A 22819-nucleotide genomic window follows, 5' to 3' on the forward strand; every position below is an offset into this window, starting at 1 on the left:
GTTTCAGTTTCAGTTTCATTTCCTTTCATTCCATCTTGGTAAGGCAGAAAATCAGCATAGAAAAAGACCTTGCTGAAATTAGAAATCGAATTTACACTCTCCATTCTCCATTCACCCTGACTTTACCCAGGAACCTCATTTACAATCAGATTTATTCACCAATCTGTCTTTCATCACTGGGGGCGTATTAAAATTATATATTTTTACAACCTCCACGATTGGGCTTGTCCTACAGCAGTAAGAGTTATAAACGTGACTTATTTCCCTCGAGGAGTACGACTCATCAATCTGCATGAATTATTGAATTTATTTTACATACTCCTATGTTATTCTACTGACTACTGTTAGACTGTTTGACAGCCTCCGTGGCGCAGTGGTTTAGGTCACCACGCCAACACCACTGTGGCAGCAGGTCATGAGTTCGATTCTCAAACGGAACAATTATTTGTGCAACCCACAAATATTTTTTTCGGATCTGGTTGTGCTTTGTGTCCGTCGTTTGTTTGTTTGTAAAAGTCCCCGCGACACAAGAGCAATTCTTAGTGCGGGAGTTGTAAAAAAAAAGGAAAAAGGAAAGGAAAGACTACCTCTGTCAGGGTAATAGTCATGAGGCACCGAGTTAGATTCCCAGATTGGGCACAGTGCTACCGATCTTGGCTAAATAGTATTTCACTAATGAACCTTAGGTGACGCGCCCTGTATATATATGGTAGTATGGTCGCCTTCTTTTACATGGGACCAACTCTGCGAAAAAGACGTGGTCGTATTTCAAATACTTTTGCCTATACCATTTTCTTTTTCCTATATCTTATGGTCCTGAAACCGTAAATACTGAAAGAGGAATTCTCCAAAGATATGCCTTTCAAAATTACAAATAATTACATCATCGTTACACATAAAATAAACAACATAATTAGTTACCAAAAGTTTTCATAGAATACCTAATTACTAACTCAAAATAAAAGAAATCGTCAAAATGAACTATGTTTTAACAATCCAGACACCGTTGTCTATGAAGTATAAAGACTTCAATTATGTCTGAAGACTTTCCCAACTTATATAGAAGTTTAAAAGTGACCCATTCGAACTTAATTAGTAGAAAATTGAACTAATTGATAGTAATTTAATAAGTAATAGATGGATATTTAACGAAATGATTTGAAATTAATGTAAGTTAAGATAATAAGCGAATAGAATTTCATTATTAAATGACGCTCGATATAATTCAGTAACTGATAAAGACATATACATTCTTAAAAAGTTTATTGTTTGTTTTTTAATACTGTCCCATTGCCGGGCAAAGGTCTCATTCATTCTCAAGGTCTTTCTTAAAAAGTTTATTGCCAAAATAAAATCTAAATAATATTTATCCTCCAAAATCGTATTTGGGACCTCACGATCAGCTCACGTTCTATTGACTTCACCCAACTATACGTTAGGCACAGTTGTAAACATGGTCACTTCGCCGCAATTACTGTAACGCCCCGTGTAGTGGGTCCGAAACCCACCCAGGACAAATATTTGTGTAATAAGCATGAGTACCTGTTCTTAACTTGGTTGTTAATTCATCTACATAAGTATGTATTTGGAAGTATATATAAGTATGTTTATCAGTTATTTGGTTACAATAGTACAAGCTCTGCTTAGTTTGGAATCATATTACCGTGTGTGAGTTATCCGATGATATTAATTTATCAATTGACTATTACACATCACAATACTGCCCATAGCGTAGAGGTCCTAGCTTAACCGAAAAACAAATTAATAACACAGAATAAAAACTTCGGAATCTGAAAGGTATAAAACCACATTACGTGGTGAAATACATTGTGTGTTACGAAACGAGATTTAGGCCAAAGAGCTTTGAGAAAATAGAGCAATTTCCTCTAGTTTACAATATATACGTAGTTTGTCAAATTCTGTTTGTTGGCAGAAAAAGCTTTGTGTGATAGGTTAACCGCATTTTAACGTAGGTGAAGGAAAGATGTTATTATTTTTTTAACTTAGTTTAAATAGTTTCAGATTAAAATAAGCCATCACTGTCCCACTTATGGGCAAGGGTCTCCTCCAGTAATGAAGAAGTGGTTAAGCTTTGAGTCCAGTTTCAGATTAGGTTTGATAATTTTCGATGAGTCAGGATTTCAATAAATCTATTTTCAATTGCCGCTTGATGGCATTTGACTTTGGCTTAACGATAGATTTATCACAACTCTTAGATTATCGCGATGTCATGACTAATAACGTATAGTAAGTAATAATATGCTATAATCTAGGTAACTGGGTAGTGGAGGTTCAACAGGCAGTCGCTCCATATAAAATACTCGGATCTCCTATGTGGACACCAACATAGTTATAAGAAAGGCTGGGTTCATGATGTAATAATGATTAAAACATTTTTGCTTTAGCCAAAATAGATATTATAATTAATAATGTTAAATCGGGTCAGTCATAAATAAGCCTGTGTTGACCGAAACTTTAAGATAATCTACGTACTTGTATCTACTGCAGAATTATGTAAAACCTCGACATTAAAATAAAAATAAAAGGCACATAAACATTAATATAAACCTCACAAAACATCTCAAAACCATTTTAAAGCGAAGAATTCCGCAATATTGTAGTTGTAAATAGAAAATAGATAACAATTCGTCAGTGTCGTCGCGTACAAACAGATATTTCGTACATTTATTGCTTTTGTAAAAGGTCACTGTATATTGTGTATTGACAGTTGAAACGGATGGTAAATATTGCACGTGAGACTGAATGTATACATATTTCAATGGATAAAAGTCAATAAGAATATTTTGATATGTTTTTATTGACAACTAGTTGACCCACGCAGCTTTTATCCCTTGCTTCGGATTTGAAATGCACTTTTTTTAAAAGTAAGTTTGATGATTCCTTTTCAACTATCTTTGTCGTAAATTAAAAGTGGTTTAGCAATTTAGCTGTGAAAGCGTAACAAACAGATGTTAGCATTTATAATAATTTATTAGTATGACAAGATGTATGGATGTAAAAAAAAGCAAGGAAAGTTCATAAAGATCGTACCAAGTGACGTACTCTTGTCTCTGCCTGCTCCTATTGGAAAAAGGCGCGATATTATGTATGTATGTGTTAGCGTCTACTGTGTATACCTACCTATTAATAGCTATTGGTACATCTGTAAAGCTATGCTGATAATAATCGCTTAAAGAAGTATAAAAATCATTAGTTCTATACATTTGCAGTTGAATACACGTCTTTTTCTTGCAAAATCATTGTCAAAGGAGGCCTTGTAGATTACTATATATTTTCCATTTCTACAAATAACCTTTGCGAAACACCGATATTTTAATATTTGTTATCAATATTTACCCCAAAAATACACCGACAGCTGACTGACAGTGTAACGCGATATTTCAAATGAATATTCTCTTTGATAAAACAAGGATTGTACCGGTGGATGTTTGACGTATAAATGCTGAAGTATTGACGGGGCGACGCATACCAATTAGCGCAGGATTTTGTAGCGAGAGTCACTTGTATTCGATACAAGTGCGATTGCTTTTTGACCAGTAAGGTACCTGGGTCAAATATGGCCAGCCGAAAAATATGGCCACATACCATTATTAGAAACACAATATATTGCAATACGATCATAAATTGTCGCTAGTATCGCTTGTATCCGAACGGCGTAAAAAAAATTATGACCTTAAAGAAAATATCGAAATTGTGACTTAAAACGTTATTATTACATGACAACTAAGTAAAGGTAGGTTCTGGTTAGCACATCTGCTAGATAAAGAGACAGCTAACGCATGAAAAATACTGGCGAAATTCTATCTGATAAACTATCTGATGCTTATCCAGAAGGGGTGGAGCCGGGCCCTACTCCTCTTGCGTTAAAAAAGAGTTGTTGGCAGTGAATTCTGACAAGAATCATTGAGTATCAGAAGTCATCAACTTATATACGGGAGACCTAAGTTGTGATAGTGGAATGCCTAGACGTATTTTAAAATTACTGTCTCCAACTCATAAGCCTTGAAACATGCAGCATTTAGAATAACACAACAAAATCAGAACTCTGAATACCAAATAATAATTAAATTTGACACAGTTATAAAAATAAATTTAACCGCCAACTTCAAATAATAAAACAACTTTGTAAAGAAAAAGCCCCAGAATCTATCTGCCCTTACAAAACGTTTTCAAATCCGTATTATATTCGTTTCAACCCTCAACACATACGTACTACAATAGCTTGAAATAACCTTTTATTTGCTTATCAGCATAATGCCTACATTTTTGGCTCATAATCTCCAAACATAAGGGTTATTGTATCACGGATTTTCAGGCTGTTTTAGGGTTCCTTACCCATTGAGTAAAAGACCTTATTTCTAAGACTCTACTGTCCGTATGTCAGTCACCAGACTATATCTCATGAACCATGACAGCTAGATACTCTAGGTAGTTGAGATTTCCACAGACGATGTATAAATTTTGCCGTTATAAAAGCAAATACTAAAATTGAGTAGAATAAATGTTTGATTGCGGAAAAAATCAAGCAATAAAATATACATATAAAATTATTATTTAAAGTATTAATAAATGTATAGTTTTAATTATTGTAGTAGACATTGTAAAATTAAAGTAAGTGCATAAATAAATTTAAATAACCAAGCAATGAAAATAATAAATCACAATAAACGTGATTTTGTTTATATTTTTATAGGTAATGTACTCTACATACAGAACCCTAGTTGTGCGAGATCGATTCGCACTTGGCCAGTTTTTTTACAACATTTACGGTCATGTAAACATTGTCCATGTTGTTATAAATATTCATGAGTTCGTGTATTATTTTCGTTTCCATTGCTATTTATTTGGGGATCATGTGATTGAAATGTAATTATGAATTTGTAGCTGTAGGTTTTTTCGAAAGAGTATTGGTATTTTATTGGCATATATTTTGATTGGAACATATTGGATTGGGAAAGCGTAATTACCAGAAATTTAATCTTTTATACAACATACATACATAATATCACGCCAAAGAATGCCTTTTGGTACGATCTTTACAAACTTCTCTTGCCTCATTCATATCCATACATTATCATACTACATAATGAACGTTAACTGGCATCATACATATCATATTTTTTATACAATCGTTTCATTAATTGCAATTGGTTTTGTATTGGAATCAAATATTAAAAAAACATTTTCAAAACCTAAATAGACTATAAGTGTTGTCGAATTATGGGAACACCATGCAATCAGCAGCTTTCCCTTTTGTGCGAGAAAAACGAAACAAGTTTTCAAATTCAACTTCACCCTCTAAACCAAATCCAAAATGAGTCAGCTCAGTTCAATTTCAAATCCAAGGACAAATCCGTATCCTCGTGTACCTTTGATCCAAGCACCCTATAACCTCACAATAATCCCTCACAAAAAAACCTCTGAACAAAAGGAAATTTAACATTTTTCTCTCCCTTTTCAGGTACAATGGAAAGTGTTCCGGAGCCTCAATCCAACGCCCTCGCACTCACAGTTAATACGACTTGAAAATATGTGAAACATGAAAGTTGAAGTCGTGTTGGAGGCAGACAACTTTACTATAGACCTAGCGGACTTATCCACATCAATGTATCTAACAGATACATATGTAAACAGAACTTTAGAAGTGAACGAAACGACAAACGATTTTGTTTTCTACAATCAGTTCGAAGACGACCCGTTTGTCGTCTTTCTAGTGATACTAAAATGTTTAATCATGCTGTTTATAATCCTAGCAGCGATTTTCGGGAACTTATTAGTGATAGTGTCGGTGATGAGGCACAGGAAACTGAGAGTGATCACGAACTATTTCGTAGTGTCTTTAGCCCTGGCTGATATGCTAGTGGCTATATGGGCAATGTGTTTTAACTTTAGCGTAGAAATAACTAATGGTGAATGGTTGTTCGGTTACTTTATGTGCGACGTCTGGAATTCTTTAGACGTGTACTTCTCTTCGGCTTCAATTCTTCACTTGTGTTGCATCAGTGTTGATAGGTATTATGCTATAGTGCAGCCTTTGGACTATCCATTGATTATGACGACGGCTAAACTAGGGATAATGTTGGCTGTAGTCTGGTGCAGTCCTGCGTTAGTGTCGTTTCTGCCAATCTTCATGGGATGGTACACGACCGAAGATCACCTGAACTTTAGGAAGAGGTTTCCAAATGTGTGCAGTTTCACAGTGAACAAAGTTTACGCGGTGGTGTCGAGTAGTGTTAGTTTTTGGATCCCTGGGGTTATAATGCTGTATATGTATTACCGGATTTATATGGAGGCTGATCGCCAGGAGAGGATGTTGTACAGGTGAGAGTTTTATACATATTTCTTATAACATAATGTAGGTAGTGTTCATAATCTTATTCTTCTTTTTCCTTTTGCAACTTTTATGATGAAGTATTGGTTACAAGCACTCACTGCTCAAAACTATCACTACGTAACTAATATAGAAAAAAGTAATCTCGATGCGTCTGTCTCTCATTCCGTATGCGATAAATCTATAATAAATAAAATGATTCCGGAGGTACGTTTTAGGTATATCATTTGTTTAGGTTAGTCTGGTGCAACCTGGATCGCGTCGCTAATTTTAAGTAAAAAATACTTTTACCCGAATTACTTAAAATCTTTAATAAGCACCATTTCAATATCTGTCAACGTATGAAATCAAAAGCAATCTACCAAGAATAATTTACAGATTTATGTGTATTGGAAAATCGTGTTATCAATTCGTATTCAGTCGACTGTATTTATCTTAGACTTTGATAATTATATTTGTCTTGAAAACCCGTGCTCTAGTAAACAAATATTAGAAGCGTAACTTATCATAAATTAAATATCAATTACTGGGAAAATCTTATATAAATATTTTCTTATGAGAGTTAATTTTCCTGGTTATTTGGCCGCATTAAAAGCAGCGTATTTCGCCATTAACAATTTTTCTCTCATGAAATAGGGGACGAGCCTATTGCCGTTTACTGGGCACTAACTCCGGGCTACTATTAGGAAAACAAAAAAAAATAAAAATATTGTCAAAAAATCTGTTACAATATCCACACATTGTCCTGACATCTATGCTAGCCGAAGGCGTGTTACAGATGCCATTGTCTCCACCCTTATTTTGGAACATGACGATATTTTGGTATAAAACAAAAAGAGTATTAAGAAAACATGAAAATAAAACTATAACTATAAATCTAATGTTGTGAACCCGACCCAGGAATCAAACCCGAGACTTGAATCTCGAGATCAGCAGTTAAATACACTGTACTATGTTGTTAATAAGTAAAATGAAATAATTCTCGATTAACATGAGACTTTATCTATACAGATAATAAATAGTGTTTTAAATTGAATTTGTAGGTACAGTAACCCGCCATATGGCACGGACAGTGTGCTGCAACGACACGCAACTTACATAACTTACATATTACATTGAATTTCACAATGGATATTTTTGGAAGGAATTTTGTTCGCAGGTTTAGAATAGCGACTAGATTTTTAGGATTTACAGATAAATATCGGATAGTCTTTTGTAAGAAATGTTATGTAAAAATATATGGCAGATTTTACGATTGATAGATAAATGCCAGAGTCTATTTGTTAAATGAGTTATTTTTAATGCTATGTGAGAAGGTCGACTAAAATTCTATTGATAAACTAATCTGTACGAAATTCGTCGTAATTTGTGGTAAATTAAAATGCGTTCCCTGGTCTTAGCCCCTAAGAAGTAAGAAGGCGTGATTTCATGTATGTATGTAAGATGTTTTCTTAGTCTACTATGTTCATATTACATAAAACTAGAATTTATTTAACATTATAAACTTAGCTAGGTTTACAAGAAGACAAGAAAACCAAATGAACTGAAAACCACAAAAAATGTAAAAGTATCAAAATCTTAATACAATACTATTGTGCCAATATTAGCTCTCGATAAAATTTCTAGCCCGTAAACCCGTATTTTAACAAGCATTAAACCAATATTACGTATTAGTACATTTTTAAGAACATCGCTCCTAAAATAAAATTCCGGCTACTGTCCACGTAAAATTTGTTCCCTATTTTGAACTTTTTTTAAATTAACCACACGGAAAATTAAAACATTCGGTCGAAAACATAAATGAATTGTTAATTTCATAACCTCAGTTAATTAGTTTTAAATTCATTTAATGTTAGCAACAACGAAACGGGGTACGAAAATTTGCATATCGTAACGATTTCGTTTCAAAATAGAATTTGAATTTGGACCCATTTTTTTAATCATAGTTTAGTTTTTTTGACAATTTCGTTCGTAAATAGAATTTGAATTTTAATGTCACACTATTATTAAGTCTACTAGTTTTGGGTTCCGTATCAACAGTCTATTTTTCTTGAACATAGTTGAGATTATTACATAATATTCTAATGATACATTTTTGTTGTGATTATAACAATAAATACAAAATACAGATTGGAATAAATATGAATTCCATAAGTATCTACGACATTTTATACCATTAAAATATTAAAGTATAACACCACATGGGCACTGCTTATACTTATGTATATTAAAAAAAAAGACAGTATACTGAACTCCCAAAATGTGCCGACCTCGGCATTCGAAGGCCAGAAAGTCTATCTGATAAAGAAAAGAATACCATAAAGACGAAACAAACTGTCAACATTTGAATTTTAAATCTTTTAAAAATAGAACTCTATTATTCCCTCTCGCTCTTTCCATTTAACTGTTTATTTAAACAAAGAACATAAAGTTTGTTTAAAAAGCAGTTGTTTTTAATTAAAGTGAAAGCTTATTTTGTATTGCAGCCAGTTATTTTCTTCCTGGTTTTAATGGAGCGAATTTGTTTGGAAAAGGGCAGTTTTTTTTCTTATTTGTTGGGAGTGATTATGGAAGATGGAGACTGAAAAATAGTTTAATAGTTGTATTTTATCTAGAATTAGACAGATATGCCTTCTATAGTTTATATGGTGCGAGGGCTATAGCCAGTTTCAGTACAAGGTGTCGTTCAATTAGATTGTGCAAAATTATTGTTCTTGTAGGGACGGCCTTAGATCTAGAATTATTTGAGTTTATATCTGTGTTATTCGCGAGATAAGAGCTATATTTATAATTTTAAGGCCCTGAGTCTACTACGCTGACTAAGTGAGGGGAATTTGCATACCTTTAAGAACTTTAAGGCATGTAAGGTGATAAGTATTTCTAATACACACGTAGCTTTGAAAAGTCGTATGTGCGGTTTGCTTTGGTTTGCTTGTGGTTGCTTGTGTTCAAATTTCGTAAGATGTGCGTGGAAGGTCAAAAACCACTTGGCTTTCATTATTCTAAAGTACACACTATCAAACGAATAGTTAGTACCTTTCAGTAATGTTCAATTTGTCCCGACCGGAAATCGAACTCTATAGTACTCTATACTCACAATCCATTAGCAAATTACAGCAATCCGATACTGGTAACACACCATAAAAAAGACAACTCCCGCACTAAGAATTGCTCTTGAGTCGCGGGGACTTTTACAAACATACAAACAACGGACCCAAAGTACAACCAGACCCGAAACAATAATTTGTGGATCGCAAATGATTGTTATGAGTGGGAATTAAACCCACGACCTCCCGACGCAATGGTATCGGGACGTGGCGACCTAAACCACTGCGCCACGGAGACAGTCAAAAGCATGACCATGCTAAAAATAATTCAATTTGCCTGAAAAATATGCACAATTCCCTGAAGAATGAGACAAATTCAATTATATTCGTTAAGGCGAGAGCAAAAAATGTGCTTGCATTTTTAATTGATGCAAACTTTTATAGTGATTTGAATAGAATAGCTTTTAAAATTTCATGTTGCATGATCATTATCGTATTTTTCATGGAGTTTTTCGGGAATAGTACGCCATAAACGGTGTAACATTAGGTCGAGCAAAGCAAAATAAATAAATTAAAATTGTGTGCATTTTCTGGATTGTTTAGCGTACAATAAATATATTTTTAAATACAGGCCTGATTATTAATTGAATGTTCCCGTTGAAAATAAACATTAAACATCGATAATGTAAAATATCGACATCTGGTAAATAAGCATTATATTTTGTTCCGAGTGGGTATCGAACCCACAACACCACGTCGTAATGGCATCGTGTATCGTGGTATCCATTACCACTGTGCCATTTACGTCTTCAAAATAGTTTGTATTTTTTAAATTACGCTTTATTTCCCTATTTAATGTTCTTATATTTTCAAAAACTAATATCATAATATTGGTACAACTCCGCATTGCAGTAAAACTATTAAGTAATGACTTAGGCCTCAAATTGAAAAGCCGACCGCATCGACCATACACGATGTGTATTTTAAAATAACTATCATTCCAGATATTACCAAAAGACTAGCGAGGGTACCCGTATTTGCTCAGGTTTTTCTTTAATAATAATTTGATGAATGCCTTATACATTTGACCAGCGTGGTGGACTATACTATTGTGGTTAAGATGATATTAGATAGTGCCATAGTTAACCTGGGGATAGTTAGAACCCCATTGTAAATATCACAAAATAATTCTGGCCGAGTTTTCACGGATCGCTATCAAAACTTTCTAATCATAAAAATATATAAAATTTTAAACGAATCGATTCTCACACTCAACAAAATATTAGTTTTTATCTGTAAAAGTCACAAGAGTTCTTCTTTACGGCCTTTAAAATCAGGTTTTGTAAAATTAACACGGAACTATTTAAAACCATTTAGTTTGTGTAAAAGCACTTGATAACACTACCAACGCTTCGGCTTGCGCCTGATTCCCAAAATAGAGATTTAAAAATAACTGACCCCATTCTGTAAGCCGTGACCTATTTTAGTTTTTCACCATGAAAAGGTTTTACCACATCCTTTATAAGTATTGCTTAAGGGGCTCGGACTATATACTTTTGATAAACATATTTATGTTTTTTATTCATCGTATATTTAGTGGTCAACCTTGAATCAAATTTGGCCAAAGCTCTTTATAAAATTGGACATGGCTTAATGATTGTTATCCTAATTGACAACAATTGGCAACGGCTTTCACGTACCACTCAAGCATGGAAACGCTTAGCTCAAATATGTGGTTATCCATCTATAGAATGTTTACGCTAAAGTTGCTTAACCCACTTGCTCGTTTATCAACTAGCTAAGCAACTTTTTCTTAGCGCGGCTTTATAGCCTTTCATCTATGGCATAAACTATTCAATACTTGATAGTATGTTGATCATCAGATGTTACCATGTTGTATTCGTTGGTTTATTCACAAAAAGGCAGACAATCCATTCGTCTTTTATTGCGTTATGGTTCCAACGGATCAAGTAAAGTTTATTTAGTTCAAATAAATTAGACACACATACGAAAACACACCGAAGTACTCATTTTCATCCTAACAATATCAAAGCAGAACTAAAATTAGAAACAGAGAAAATCCCTTCAAACTTCATATTATTATTCAAAGCTCAAAACTTTCACTGCACTTGCATAGTTGAATATACTTCTCAATAGATGGCGCTTAATCCAATTTAATTAAAACCGGGACCACCTGTGAAAACAATCCGGGTATTCCAACTTTCCCGGGTATCTAATTTAAACATTTCAAACTATTACACCCGGCTGTTTTAAAAGGGTTGTGTACAAACTTAATATATGTTTTGTTAGTTTGTTTATTGGAGGATTTTGGGATAAATAAAGTTATTTTGAGCCTGTGGAAGGTCGCATGTTTGTCAAAATCTTATTTAAATACGTGGGGATGTGTTTTTTTTATTCTAGCTGTATTGTGATAGTACGTTGAGTGTTTTTTTTGCGTCTATGGTCAGAGTGGCGACTGCAGTTCACAAGAATTTGGATTTGATTCTCGAGTCATTATTCCTGTACGCATTAAAAAATAAATCTTAAATATTATACACGAATCACAATACAATCAATGTATTTGAGATGTACTTTGATACGACTCACCTTTCTTGCCGAATAGATAGGCGTAAACTAGAATAGAAGATATTATCAAACACATTTTATCAAGATTTGCTTAAGAACTTCATTAAAATACTATTTAGTGAAGACACAATTTTTGTTTCATTATAAAATACAGTTAAACTAAGGATATAATGAACTTCATTAAAAACAAAGACTTAAGTCCTACGAAATATAAAAAGAAAAATACCTTTTTAAATTATGCCTACCTAAATAAGCCCGCTAAACTTAACCCATAAATTATTTATCATACTCAACCCAGACTTAAGTAGGAATAAAACAGAGCATCCCTAACCTCGTTTACTTGCAAATTAAATAACGGACAACCCTAAATTTAACTGAGAGGAAAATTGTACAGTTAACTACAAAAGTTGCTGAACAAAACATATACCTACAGCACGCCTGTATTACCCGACGGTTTAGGCAGAGGTGTAAATACCCTCTCGTTTTGTATCTTACTATTTTAGTCCCACATAAGAAAGTGCGAGCCTTCTGCTATTATACCGACTATATAAATGCCAACTACCATTGGTAACAATCCAATAATAACTCGAAAAAGTCCAATAGCACTGAACTGGGAATCGAACCCTGAATCAGAAGTCGCATAAACTGACATACTGATCGTGCTGGACAATTCTAAGTTTCCACAAACTTCTTTAAATTATGATTTAATGCTTAGAATTACAGGACCTAAAACGATCACGGTTTTGATTTGTGTTGTCCTGGAGAGATAACACGTTGATACAAAACGATGTAAGATCAAAATATGGGGTATCAAAAATACAATTTTTTTCAGCGACTTTTGTAGCTGACTGTACAATAAAATTAACAATACTTTTGGTTTTTGACTTAGGGATATAAACCAGTGAATAATGCGACCCTTTGATACGCACTCGTTAAGCCGAGAAGACCCAGGTACGATTCCCAAATCTCGTAAAATTACAATTTGGGGTTGGTAAAGCTTTCGTTACAAAGTCACACGTAGACAATTATTTGTAGTAATAAATCTAACTGTAGAATCCATATAAAAGTGTTCCTTAGTCGAATTTAGTTAGTTTGAAGCTGAAAATAAATCTAGGATCAAGAAAATCTAGTGCCAAATTAAGATATCTATTTTAACTGGGTTTCCTTCAGGTAGGTATAAAAAACTTCGTTTATTTTATATGGTTGCTTGTTAAACTAGTAGTAAAGTTGTTTGATTTTCCTATAATTTTACATATGTAGTTAACGACTGTTAGGTATCTTTATTTATAACAATATTAGATTCTACCCGTGACTTCGCGTGAAAATATTTTCCAGGAAAAAAAGTATTCAATGTGTTAATCCAGGTTATAAATGATCTGTGTACTAACTTTTATAAAAATCCATTTAGTAGTTTTTGGTGAATAGTCGTCAGAAAGCTTGAAAGTCTAATAACCAGTCTTACCGACGGGTATCGTGTTACAACCTAGGTAACTGGGTTGTGTAGGTCCGATAGGCAGTCGCTCCATGTAAAACACTGGTATTCAGCTGCATCCGGTGTGACTGGAAGCCGATTCCAACAGAGTTTGGAGGCTAAGCCATGATGAAGTAACAATTACATACATGCATATATCCATCCTCACAAACTGTATCATTTATAACATTTTAATAGCATAAGATGAAACTGACTCTTTCCAAAGTATGAAGTTAGCTTGAATAATATCCATAAATATGACTATATATCCATAAAAGTGAATGCTAATGGTTGACCGGTAAGAGTTACTAGCTATAAAAGCCAGATTAAACAGAATTTATGCTTCCTACAGACTCTTATAAAATCCTACTACTATTATAAAGGCATAAGTAAGTGATTATGAATGAATGTTTGTTACTTTTGCAGTAAACTACTAAATGAATAGATACATAGAGGCACATAGAGAGTTTAAAACCTAGATTAACTCAGAGGATACTTTTAGCCCATAGCCAGTTGTGCTTTGCGGTTGGTAAACGATCTGTGGGTTAAGCAATACTCGGCGTGGTTATCCTATAGATCGGTGACCGTATAGTGGTAATTGAATTGGGCGTTTTCGTGCTTCGGGGGGCACGTAAAATACTTCTGGTTGTTGTCAATTAAGATAACGGTCGTCAAAGGCCTTCGGGCGGCTTGAGCAACTTTGACCCTAGGTAGACTGTACTAACCATACGATAAGAAGAAGAAGCCCGAGCTATCTTTTTATGCACCCGGAGTTGCGGGCAGAACTTATACAGGCTATTAGAGGCCACCCGCGATACCGCCCGCGTGGAAACTCTTCCCGGGTACATCCCGATCCTTCTATAGCTTATGTGTAATTCTGGGTCTTCACCTACCTTTATACCACATTTTATCGTAATCAGTTCAGTAGTATTTGCGTGAAAGAGTAACAAACATCCATACACATACATTCTCACAAGCTTTCGCATTTATAACATTAGAAGGATACACTACATGACAGTTACGACATCTTACACCAAACTTTACTTAAGATTCTTTCCACACGGAATCAGTGTTCTAGCCTAAAAACTTTATCAATTTGGCCTCGGACCAGTTTAGGATGTAACAAAAACATCAATTTAATTTGAGATGAGACTGTAGGGTCCAGCTAAATTGGTCGTCGTGGTCCCAAGCACTCTTGACAAGGGAAATATTTTTTTCACAATGGAACCATTTTTATTTGAGGTTCTTGAGTTTTATTTCGTCTCATTGTTGTGTATGAGTGAATTAAAAATGTCTTTGGGTTAAGAGATGTTGTTATATTTATAATTTGATGTTTAAGAATACTTGCCGTGGGTTATTACGTAATGGTAAAGATAGTCACCAAACGTTGGGTCGCGAGTTCGTTTCTCGCGAGCTGTCCTAAAGCCCTCTAAAAATTGCTTTTGTGTCGCGGGCACTTTTACAAACATACAAACAACGGACACGAAGTACAACCAGACCCGAAACAATTATTTGGGGATCGCACAAATAGCTACTAGTAAGACTACTGGGAACTGCCTATAGTTGTTACGTATGGGAATCGAACTCTCGACCTCTCGACGCAATGGTAGCGGCGTAACGACCTAAACCACGGTGTCACGGAGGCAGTTTAATAGAAATTGGTCATAAATTAACACCTTTATTATATACCAAATTTAGTTTTCACGTACTAGGATACTCTGTAGCTCGATCGTCTACTACTATCGACTACTGAGAGCCGGCCTGTCATCGAGAAATTTTGTATGAAAATATGATCAGCGCCTCTGACGGGCGTCGTAGGAACTATTTTGACGGTACATTCTAAACGTCAAACTTTCGATATTCGACAGTACCGACTGTACAGAATCGCGCTACAGTACCTCAATTCTCTACCACTATGGACTACCGACAACCGTAGCTAGCTATCGAAATTTTGACATTTAGAATGTACTGCCAAAATATTTCCTACGACACCCGTCAAAGGCGCTGATCAGATTTTCATACAAAATTTCTCGATGACAGGTCGGTTGTCAGTAGTCGATAGTAATAGAGAATGGAGCTACTGGTCTATATGATCTACAGTATTTTCAGGTCTATTAAATCAGTCTTCTTAAAAAGAAAAGTGTCAGGCAGGTCGTTCTATATAAACCACAGAGGTTAATTACTTTAATTTGGGTCACTGTTATTTGTCGCGTTCATTATATTACCAGCCATTTGTTCAAACCAAAATAGACTTGAAATTAAATGAAATGCCATTAAAACGTGACCGCACGATATTAATGCGTTAATTTTTTTAACCTGTTGCCTTTATGAGGGGACGTAGTGTGATTTTATGTATGTGTTACGCGCCATATAACTTTGAGTGTCTGATTATAGGAGTAAGTTATTGCGGGGAAGACGAAAAGTAAAACCTAGAGACGTAAGTATGGTGTTTTTGTGGATCGCACAAATAATAGTTCCGTGTGGGAATCGAACCCACTACCCGAAGCAATGGTATCGGCGTGGCGACCTAAACCACTGCGCCATGGAGGCAGTCATATTGTTTATATATGCATCTAAAAAATCCCGCCCATTTACAAACTGACCCGAGCGTTTCAGTTTGCAGGTGTTGATATAATTTAACTGTGTTTAATACGACCAGATGTATTAAATGAATTATGAAATTATAATCTTCATGCGATTTCTTCACAATCGGTTCAGTAGTTTACCAATTGAAGCTTTAAGGACATAAAGGCTTTCGTATTTATAACATCCACGGAGTTTTCCAAAATTTACCTTTATTTCCGTGCTTTTTGCTTGACGAACAGCGAAACGCATGCTCCGCAGCCTTGATTACCGAGACTGTAAAGAACACTTGTTCAGTATTATTCAGACTACCTACTGATTACACACCAATAATCTTACTTATCCTGCTTATAATATTGTACAAGAAGTTATATAGGTTTTCAAAGATTAGAAGAGGGTATGAATGTTTGTGTGGAAATTCTGACCGAAATCCCTTAGCCATGCGGACAGAGTCACGGATTAAAACTATTTAAAAAAAAACCAGGATTTATGTATTCGTAATAAGTAACAGTATGGGTGATTAAACATGGTTTCAGGGTATATTCAATTCACGTTGATTCCTGCTAGACGTTTCAACGTAGAGATCCACTAGCCTCGCCCAGACCGCAAAAAATATTTGATCAGTATTATTCAGACTACCTTCCGATTACATACCAATAATATAAGTACAAAGAAAATCAATCTCTCATAATATATGAGTTTCGTTCGTGATGGATGTGAGGTGTTATTTGACCGTTTTCCTTCTCAGTTAATAGCTGTTCCGTGTTTTGTTGAGTGTATCACTTAATCTCTCAGTAATCTTTGTTTGATAGCCGTAAGTGATGGGATTATTTCTTCTGTGTTCGTTTTATTTTTGTATATGCTATTTTTATCACTGCTATAGTACATATTAATATTTTTTCTTTACAACTCTATCTACATAGTATTTTATTATTGGCTACTCCCGTTCTAAGAATTGCTCTTGTGTCGCGAGGACTTTTACAAACATATAAACAACGGATACAACCGGTACAACCACGAAATAACTATTTGTGGATCGCACAAATAATTGTTTCGTGTGGAAATCAAACCTTCGACCTCCCGTTGTAATGGTAGCGGCGTGGAGACCTTAACCACTTTACGGAGGCAGTCTAATATCAAACAAATGCTTGCAGTCGATTCGCGAAAATCTCGAAACCTGGTAGGAAATTCATACCATAATTACCAATTGATGTAGTGTGATTCAAGAAGAACATATACATACATAATGTCAAGTTGTTATACCCGAAGGTGTAGACAGGAATGTATGAAATACACCTACGTGTCGCCATTAACAATATGTAGAGGTAATAGGGGGTGAGCTAATAACATTTACTTGGCAAGTCAAAACCAAATATGTTTTATTCCATAAACTTTTGAAAAGTGTTTGAAATCGTCATACCTAGTATTTTAAATCTACCACCGTTTCGGAAAAGCTGTTGCTCGTGAGAAGAAACGGCAAACGGCTTTTTTAATGTACGTTAAAACTTTATAACAAAAACTTAGTAATTACGTTATTTCATTTGTCAAATCTATGAATGAATTTAATGTTCGTAGGTCGTTAATAAAAGTCAAAGAACTCAAATATAATTTAAACCTAATATTATTACATAATCAGAGATACTGAAGGAAAAATTAAAGAATCCAGACAAAAGAAATTACAGGTATTGTAATTCTCCACCATTTTACCAATAAGGCTTGCTCCACACAGATTCGGATTGGCACGTTCGGTTCGGCAATATTTATCGAACAACAAAACCGAATCGAAGCAACAACTGCACTTTTTTGTATGTGCAGATCTGTAGCTCAATTCTTTAATACTATTGACTACCGACAGCCGGCTAGTTATCGAGAAATTTTATAATAAAATCAGTTTAGCGTCTCTACCGGGCTCCGTAAGAACTATTTTGGCTGTACATTTTAAATGTCAAACTCTCGATACTCGACAATACCGTATTATACGGTATTGTCGAGTATTCTCTATATACGGTCCGTATATAGAGAATTGCGCTACGGGTTCCTTCGGGTCCGATCGTCACAAATAACTTAACAATTCGGTTTAAAAATTCAAGCGCGGCGACTTCTAGAGCCATTTTTCCCGAGTGTGTCATCATGTTCGATATTGCCGCCCGGCTTGGCCATGCCGAATGCCAACCCTAATATGTGTGTAGTGTTGATGCCATTTTTTCCAAACATTCATCTATACCATGTTCGATTTTACCACCCGGCTTGATCGATTAAAGCCGAATATGTGTGTTACAAGCCTAAGCAAGCAAAATTTCTTCGCAATTTTACTTTTTTAATATCAATTACTTTATCTCGGTACTATTATTTCTTTAAGCTTCTAAGTTATTGGAAAAATATCTTTACTATAAAATAAGAGAATGAAAAATAACAAGCGATTAAATAAAGCAGTTTTTATAAAGTTGTCTCTTTATAATCGTAGCTCGTTATTTTTATAAAAGGTTTGCATTTAAAATTTATATGATTTTGCGAAACAACTTTATCGGGGATTTAATATCAGTTTTATATGTTTAGAAATGTACTTTATTATACTTACATAGTGTTTTTTTGTCCTTCAGCCTTATATTTTCTGAAACAAAAGAAATGGAATATGAATCTATGTCTTTCATCAAGACCTATACTGCCTCTAGCCTGTAGCTTTCTGCCTGCCATAATCTTTGTTCCCGGGATATATTCTATCACTCTACCAAATCTTATCTAAATTGGTACCGCCGTTTTCATTTGAAAGAAAGACAAATACATTATTTTCCATTTTCGATAACCGTATCGTCTATCTATATCTGATTTTAGTTTAAAAGAGAAAGTAGAGAGACAAAAACGTATGTACGTATATACGTTTGTAACAAATGGCTCAAAAGTGGACCCATTTAAAAAAAACACTATTTAAATGTTTCATTATCACTGATTAATATAGGTTATTTTAATTGCAGGAAAGAAAATAAATACATGTCTAGTATGTAAAGCCGGGGCGGGTCGCTAGTATAATATAATAAATAAGTAAATACATTTACAGTGGTGACGAAGAATCTTCGAATAAAAATAAATAAAACCCTTGTTTTTAAGAGGTCAAAGAGTTCATATAAAAAAGTCATAAATACAAATAAATTATTTAACTTTCAAACAAAAGTCAGCTCGTACAAATAAATAAGACCAGGCAAAGATCACCCACGTACAGCCTACGTTATCACAGTTTACTTAAATGTGGGTAGATGTAAAAATTATACTCCCACGTAAAATAATTATTTATCTTTGTTATGTAAATCTGTGATTTCGTATCAATATTGAAGTAAATAATCTTTGGAACTAGACCGATTATCAATAAGCTTTTTAAAAGGAAACTACTTTATACGTGAATGAAAATGTAATAAGTTATTTTTATTTAATTGACTGAATTACAAATTAGGGACTTTCGTTGGAAATGTTTCCTATTTTTATATATTTTATATTTAACATAAAGTCTCCAAATATGTAGGCGGAAGTGTATGGCATACATCAACGTTTAATATAATATAATACGGGAATTAACGCGAACACGCATTTTACTTTGAAATGAAAATGCGACCACGGCAAGTGTAACATGCAACGCGAGAGTTAAAAGTTACGATACATCAACGTTACAAACACTTCGGTAAGACAACCAGTCTTACCGAAGGGTGCTATAACCCAGATAACTGGGTTGTGGAGGTCAGATAGGTAGTCGCTCCATGTAAAATACTGGTAGTCAGATGCATCAGGTGAGACTGGAAGCCGACTCCAACATAGTTTGGAAGAAAGGCTAAGCTAAACTAGGTTGTAGAACTATAGTTCTAAAATTAACCGTCATCCGAGTTCAGACTAATCTACAGTACACCAAATGGATAGCTGTACATAGCTTCGTCGATGATACAGCGTCACTAGTCCGAACATTGTGTAGGTATCAGGTTGCTCACAAATTGACAGCTCGTATGAATGCGATATTGATAGCCTTGTAACTGATATTGTGGGTTTAAAACCTTTGTTTGGAATACTAAGTAATACTAGAATGTATTAGGTCGGGGAAAAAGTCTTTTCGCATTATAGTATGATTCAAGAATCACAAATGAGTACACGGTTTATTACGTTTCTTTCAGTGAACTCGTGAGGTACCCAAATGTCGAGCTTTTTTGTGAAGAGAAAAGACTTTATTACAAGTTCGTACATACTATAATGCGAAAAGACTTTCACCGACCTAATATTTTTTTAAACCCATTACTGTCCCATTGCTGGGCAAGAGCCTCCGCCCAAACGAGAAAGGGCTCAGGCCTTGAATCCACCACGCTGGCCAAGTTCAGGTTGAGGACTTTGAGTTTGAATGCCCTCAATAAATTTATTAAACAAATTTTAGGCATGCAAGGTTTCATCACAATGTTTTCTTTCACCGGTAGAGCAAGTGATAATTGTTTCTATATATTTATACTAGTATGTGTCATGTGTAATTATATTATTAAGATAGTCGCAAAGCTGATCCGATGACAAAAACATCTTTTTTTATATTGTATACATACAGACATAATATCACGCCTTCATCCCAAAGGGGTAGGCAGAGACCAGAGAACACCACTTGGTACCACCCTTATAAACGATATTTAAATTATATTTTAATTTTCATTAAATCCCAATTTACCTATAAACAATGAATTACGCTGAACTAATTGTTTTTTACTTTAATGTAAAATACAGAATTAGTAAAATTATTGGAATTGTTTTCAGTAAAATTTCCATGAATTTCCATAATACGTTATTAAAACTGCAATCCGGATTCCAATAAAATGGAATTTGATTCAAACGAAATGTTCAACATATATTATTCTGGATTTTGTTGATTTCAGTGAAATATCGTCATCAAATATAAAACTTAGTTTTGCCTGTGGCTCTGCCCTCACCTTTTTTAAAATATTAAGACTTTTTGAGCTTGATTCCTGGTTTTCTTTTTAGGGTTGATATTTTTATTTCTGTGTAAAGTGTAATTTTTTTTTTCTTTTCAATGCATTGAATATGTGTCCGTTAGATAATTATGTGTGTATATTTCAAACTAGCTGACCCGCGCAACTTCGCTTGCGTCACATAAGAGAGAATGGGTAACATTTTTCCCCGTTTTTGTAACATTTCTTACTGTTACTCTGCTACTACTAGTCTTAACGTGATGATATATAGCCTAACTTTTGTCGATAAATAGGCTATCTAACACTGAAAGAATTTCTCAAATCGAACCAGTAGTTTCTGAGATTAGCGCGTTCAAACAAACAAACAAACTCTTCAGCTTTATAATATTAGTATAGATATTTAAGGTATTTCTCATCCAAGAATACATAAAATAAATAAGGACATTAAAAAAGGAGTATACGACTACACCTAGACAACTGAACACGTTTCAATATATGGACTGTTGTAATAGACCTCGAAACACACCCTGTATCCTTTGGGGTTAAAAATATTGCAAAATAACGTCGAAATATACACTCCCTTGTGTTCTCATAAATAAGAGAATATTTCTTCATGCCATGTGGAGTATGAACATTTATGACTATCTACAGAGGAGCTCAACCTTTCGAATGTCTGCTTCAAATAATACATACATGCATACTTACATTTGACTGCCTCCGTGGCGCAGTGATTTAGGTCACCACGCTGGTACCACTGCGTTGGGAGGTCGTGGGTTAGATTACCACACGGAGCAATTATTTGTGCGTGTATATATGTTTGTAAAAGTCCCCGCGACACAACAGCAATTCTTAGTGCGGGAGTTGTCTTTTTAAATAGGAAAAAAAACATACATACATAAATTAAATCACACCTTCCTCCCATAGGGGTAGGCAGAGACCAGAGGACGCGAATTGGTACGATCCTTACAAACAATAGTTTTAAAGTCTAAACAATGCTTTCATTCGATTCCTGAAGTCCATTATTATTTATTGTTATAAAAACAATGATATTTTTCGCATATGAGCTGACATCATTTTATTTCCGTACATGCACACGTTGTCAGTATCGGTTTTATAAAATGAAATATCGGAATAAACAGAGCAGTGTAAACAATGCATATCGAATATATTGTTTTAACAATATTCATAATATAGAAAGGATCGCCAGCTTTGGATTAAAAAGAATAGATTTTATTTTTTGAAAGGAATAAAGAACTTTTCTTTTATTTTTCTATTAATTAACAGACATACATAATATCACACCTTTTTTAAAGAGGTGGGCAGAGACCAAAAATAATGCCACTTAGCACAATCTTTACAAACTTCCCTTGCCTTACTTAGATCCATACATCTTGTCACACAGGACCACCGTTAGTTCTTTTAATTGAATGACCGATAAATTAGATTTTAGTATTCAAAATCATAATCAAATCATTTATTCATTTAGGTCAAATGCTGACACTTATGATAGTCAATGATACAGAGAGTAAATTTACCGTCACTTCGGAAGGTAGGGCCTATGAGAAGAGCTGGCAAGAAACTACTGGCCACTCTTTTTTATCGCCAAATAGTTTTAGCAATATTTCTATTAGGTATACATAATTGATAATGTAGGGAGCTGCTACCAACACTACCGAACACACATAGGTCATAAGATTTTATTATTACTTTGGAAACATCATTATTATCATTGATAGCAAATAGACTTATCGTAGAATCAATACATCTAGAAAAGCGACCGCCAATTTCTCAAGGTATTTCAATATCTTCCTTCCAGCAGATATCCTTATCATAATTA

General features: G+C 34.4%; 2 protein-coding genes across 4 annotated transcripts in view; one reads left to right on the plus strand and one right to left on the minus strand.

The window, feature by feature from the left end:
* LOC142983556 (uncharacterized) overlaps nucleotides 1-22819 on the minus strand; it is a 151737-nt gene that overhangs the window by 63055 nt on the left and 65863 nt on the right. For both annotated transcript variants that reach the window (XM_076130497.1, XM_076130496.1), the window contains one exon: nucleotides 18618-18650. The gene's annotated coding sequence lies outside the window, so the exon portion shown is untranslated. The remainder of the gene's footprint in view (nucleotides 1-18617; nucleotides 18651-22819) is intronic.
* Nucleotides 1-22819, plus strand: part of LOC142983554 (octopamine receptor beta-1R-like) — an 80180-nt gene that overhangs the window by 45565 nt on the left and 11796 nt on the right. For both annotated transcript variants that reach the window (XM_076130492.1, XM_076130493.1), the window contains exon 2: nucleotides 5483-6342. In XM_076130492.1, coding sequence (XP_075986607.1) covers nucleotides 5561-6342 — 782 coding nt within the window. In that variant the 5' untranslated portion in view covers nucleotides 5483-5560. The remainder of the gene's footprint in view (nucleotides 1-5482; nucleotides 6343-22819) is intronic.

Source organism: Anticarsia gemmatalis, chromosome 24 (genome assembly GCF_050436995.1).
Source record: "Anticarsia gemmatalis isolate Benzon Research Colony breed Stoneville strain chromosome 24, ilAntGemm2 primary, whole genome shotgun sequence".
In the NCBI taxonomy this organism is placed as follows: domain Eukaryota; kingdom Metazoa; phylum Arthropoda; class Insecta; order Lepidoptera; family Erebidae; genus Anticarsia; species Anticarsia gemmatalis.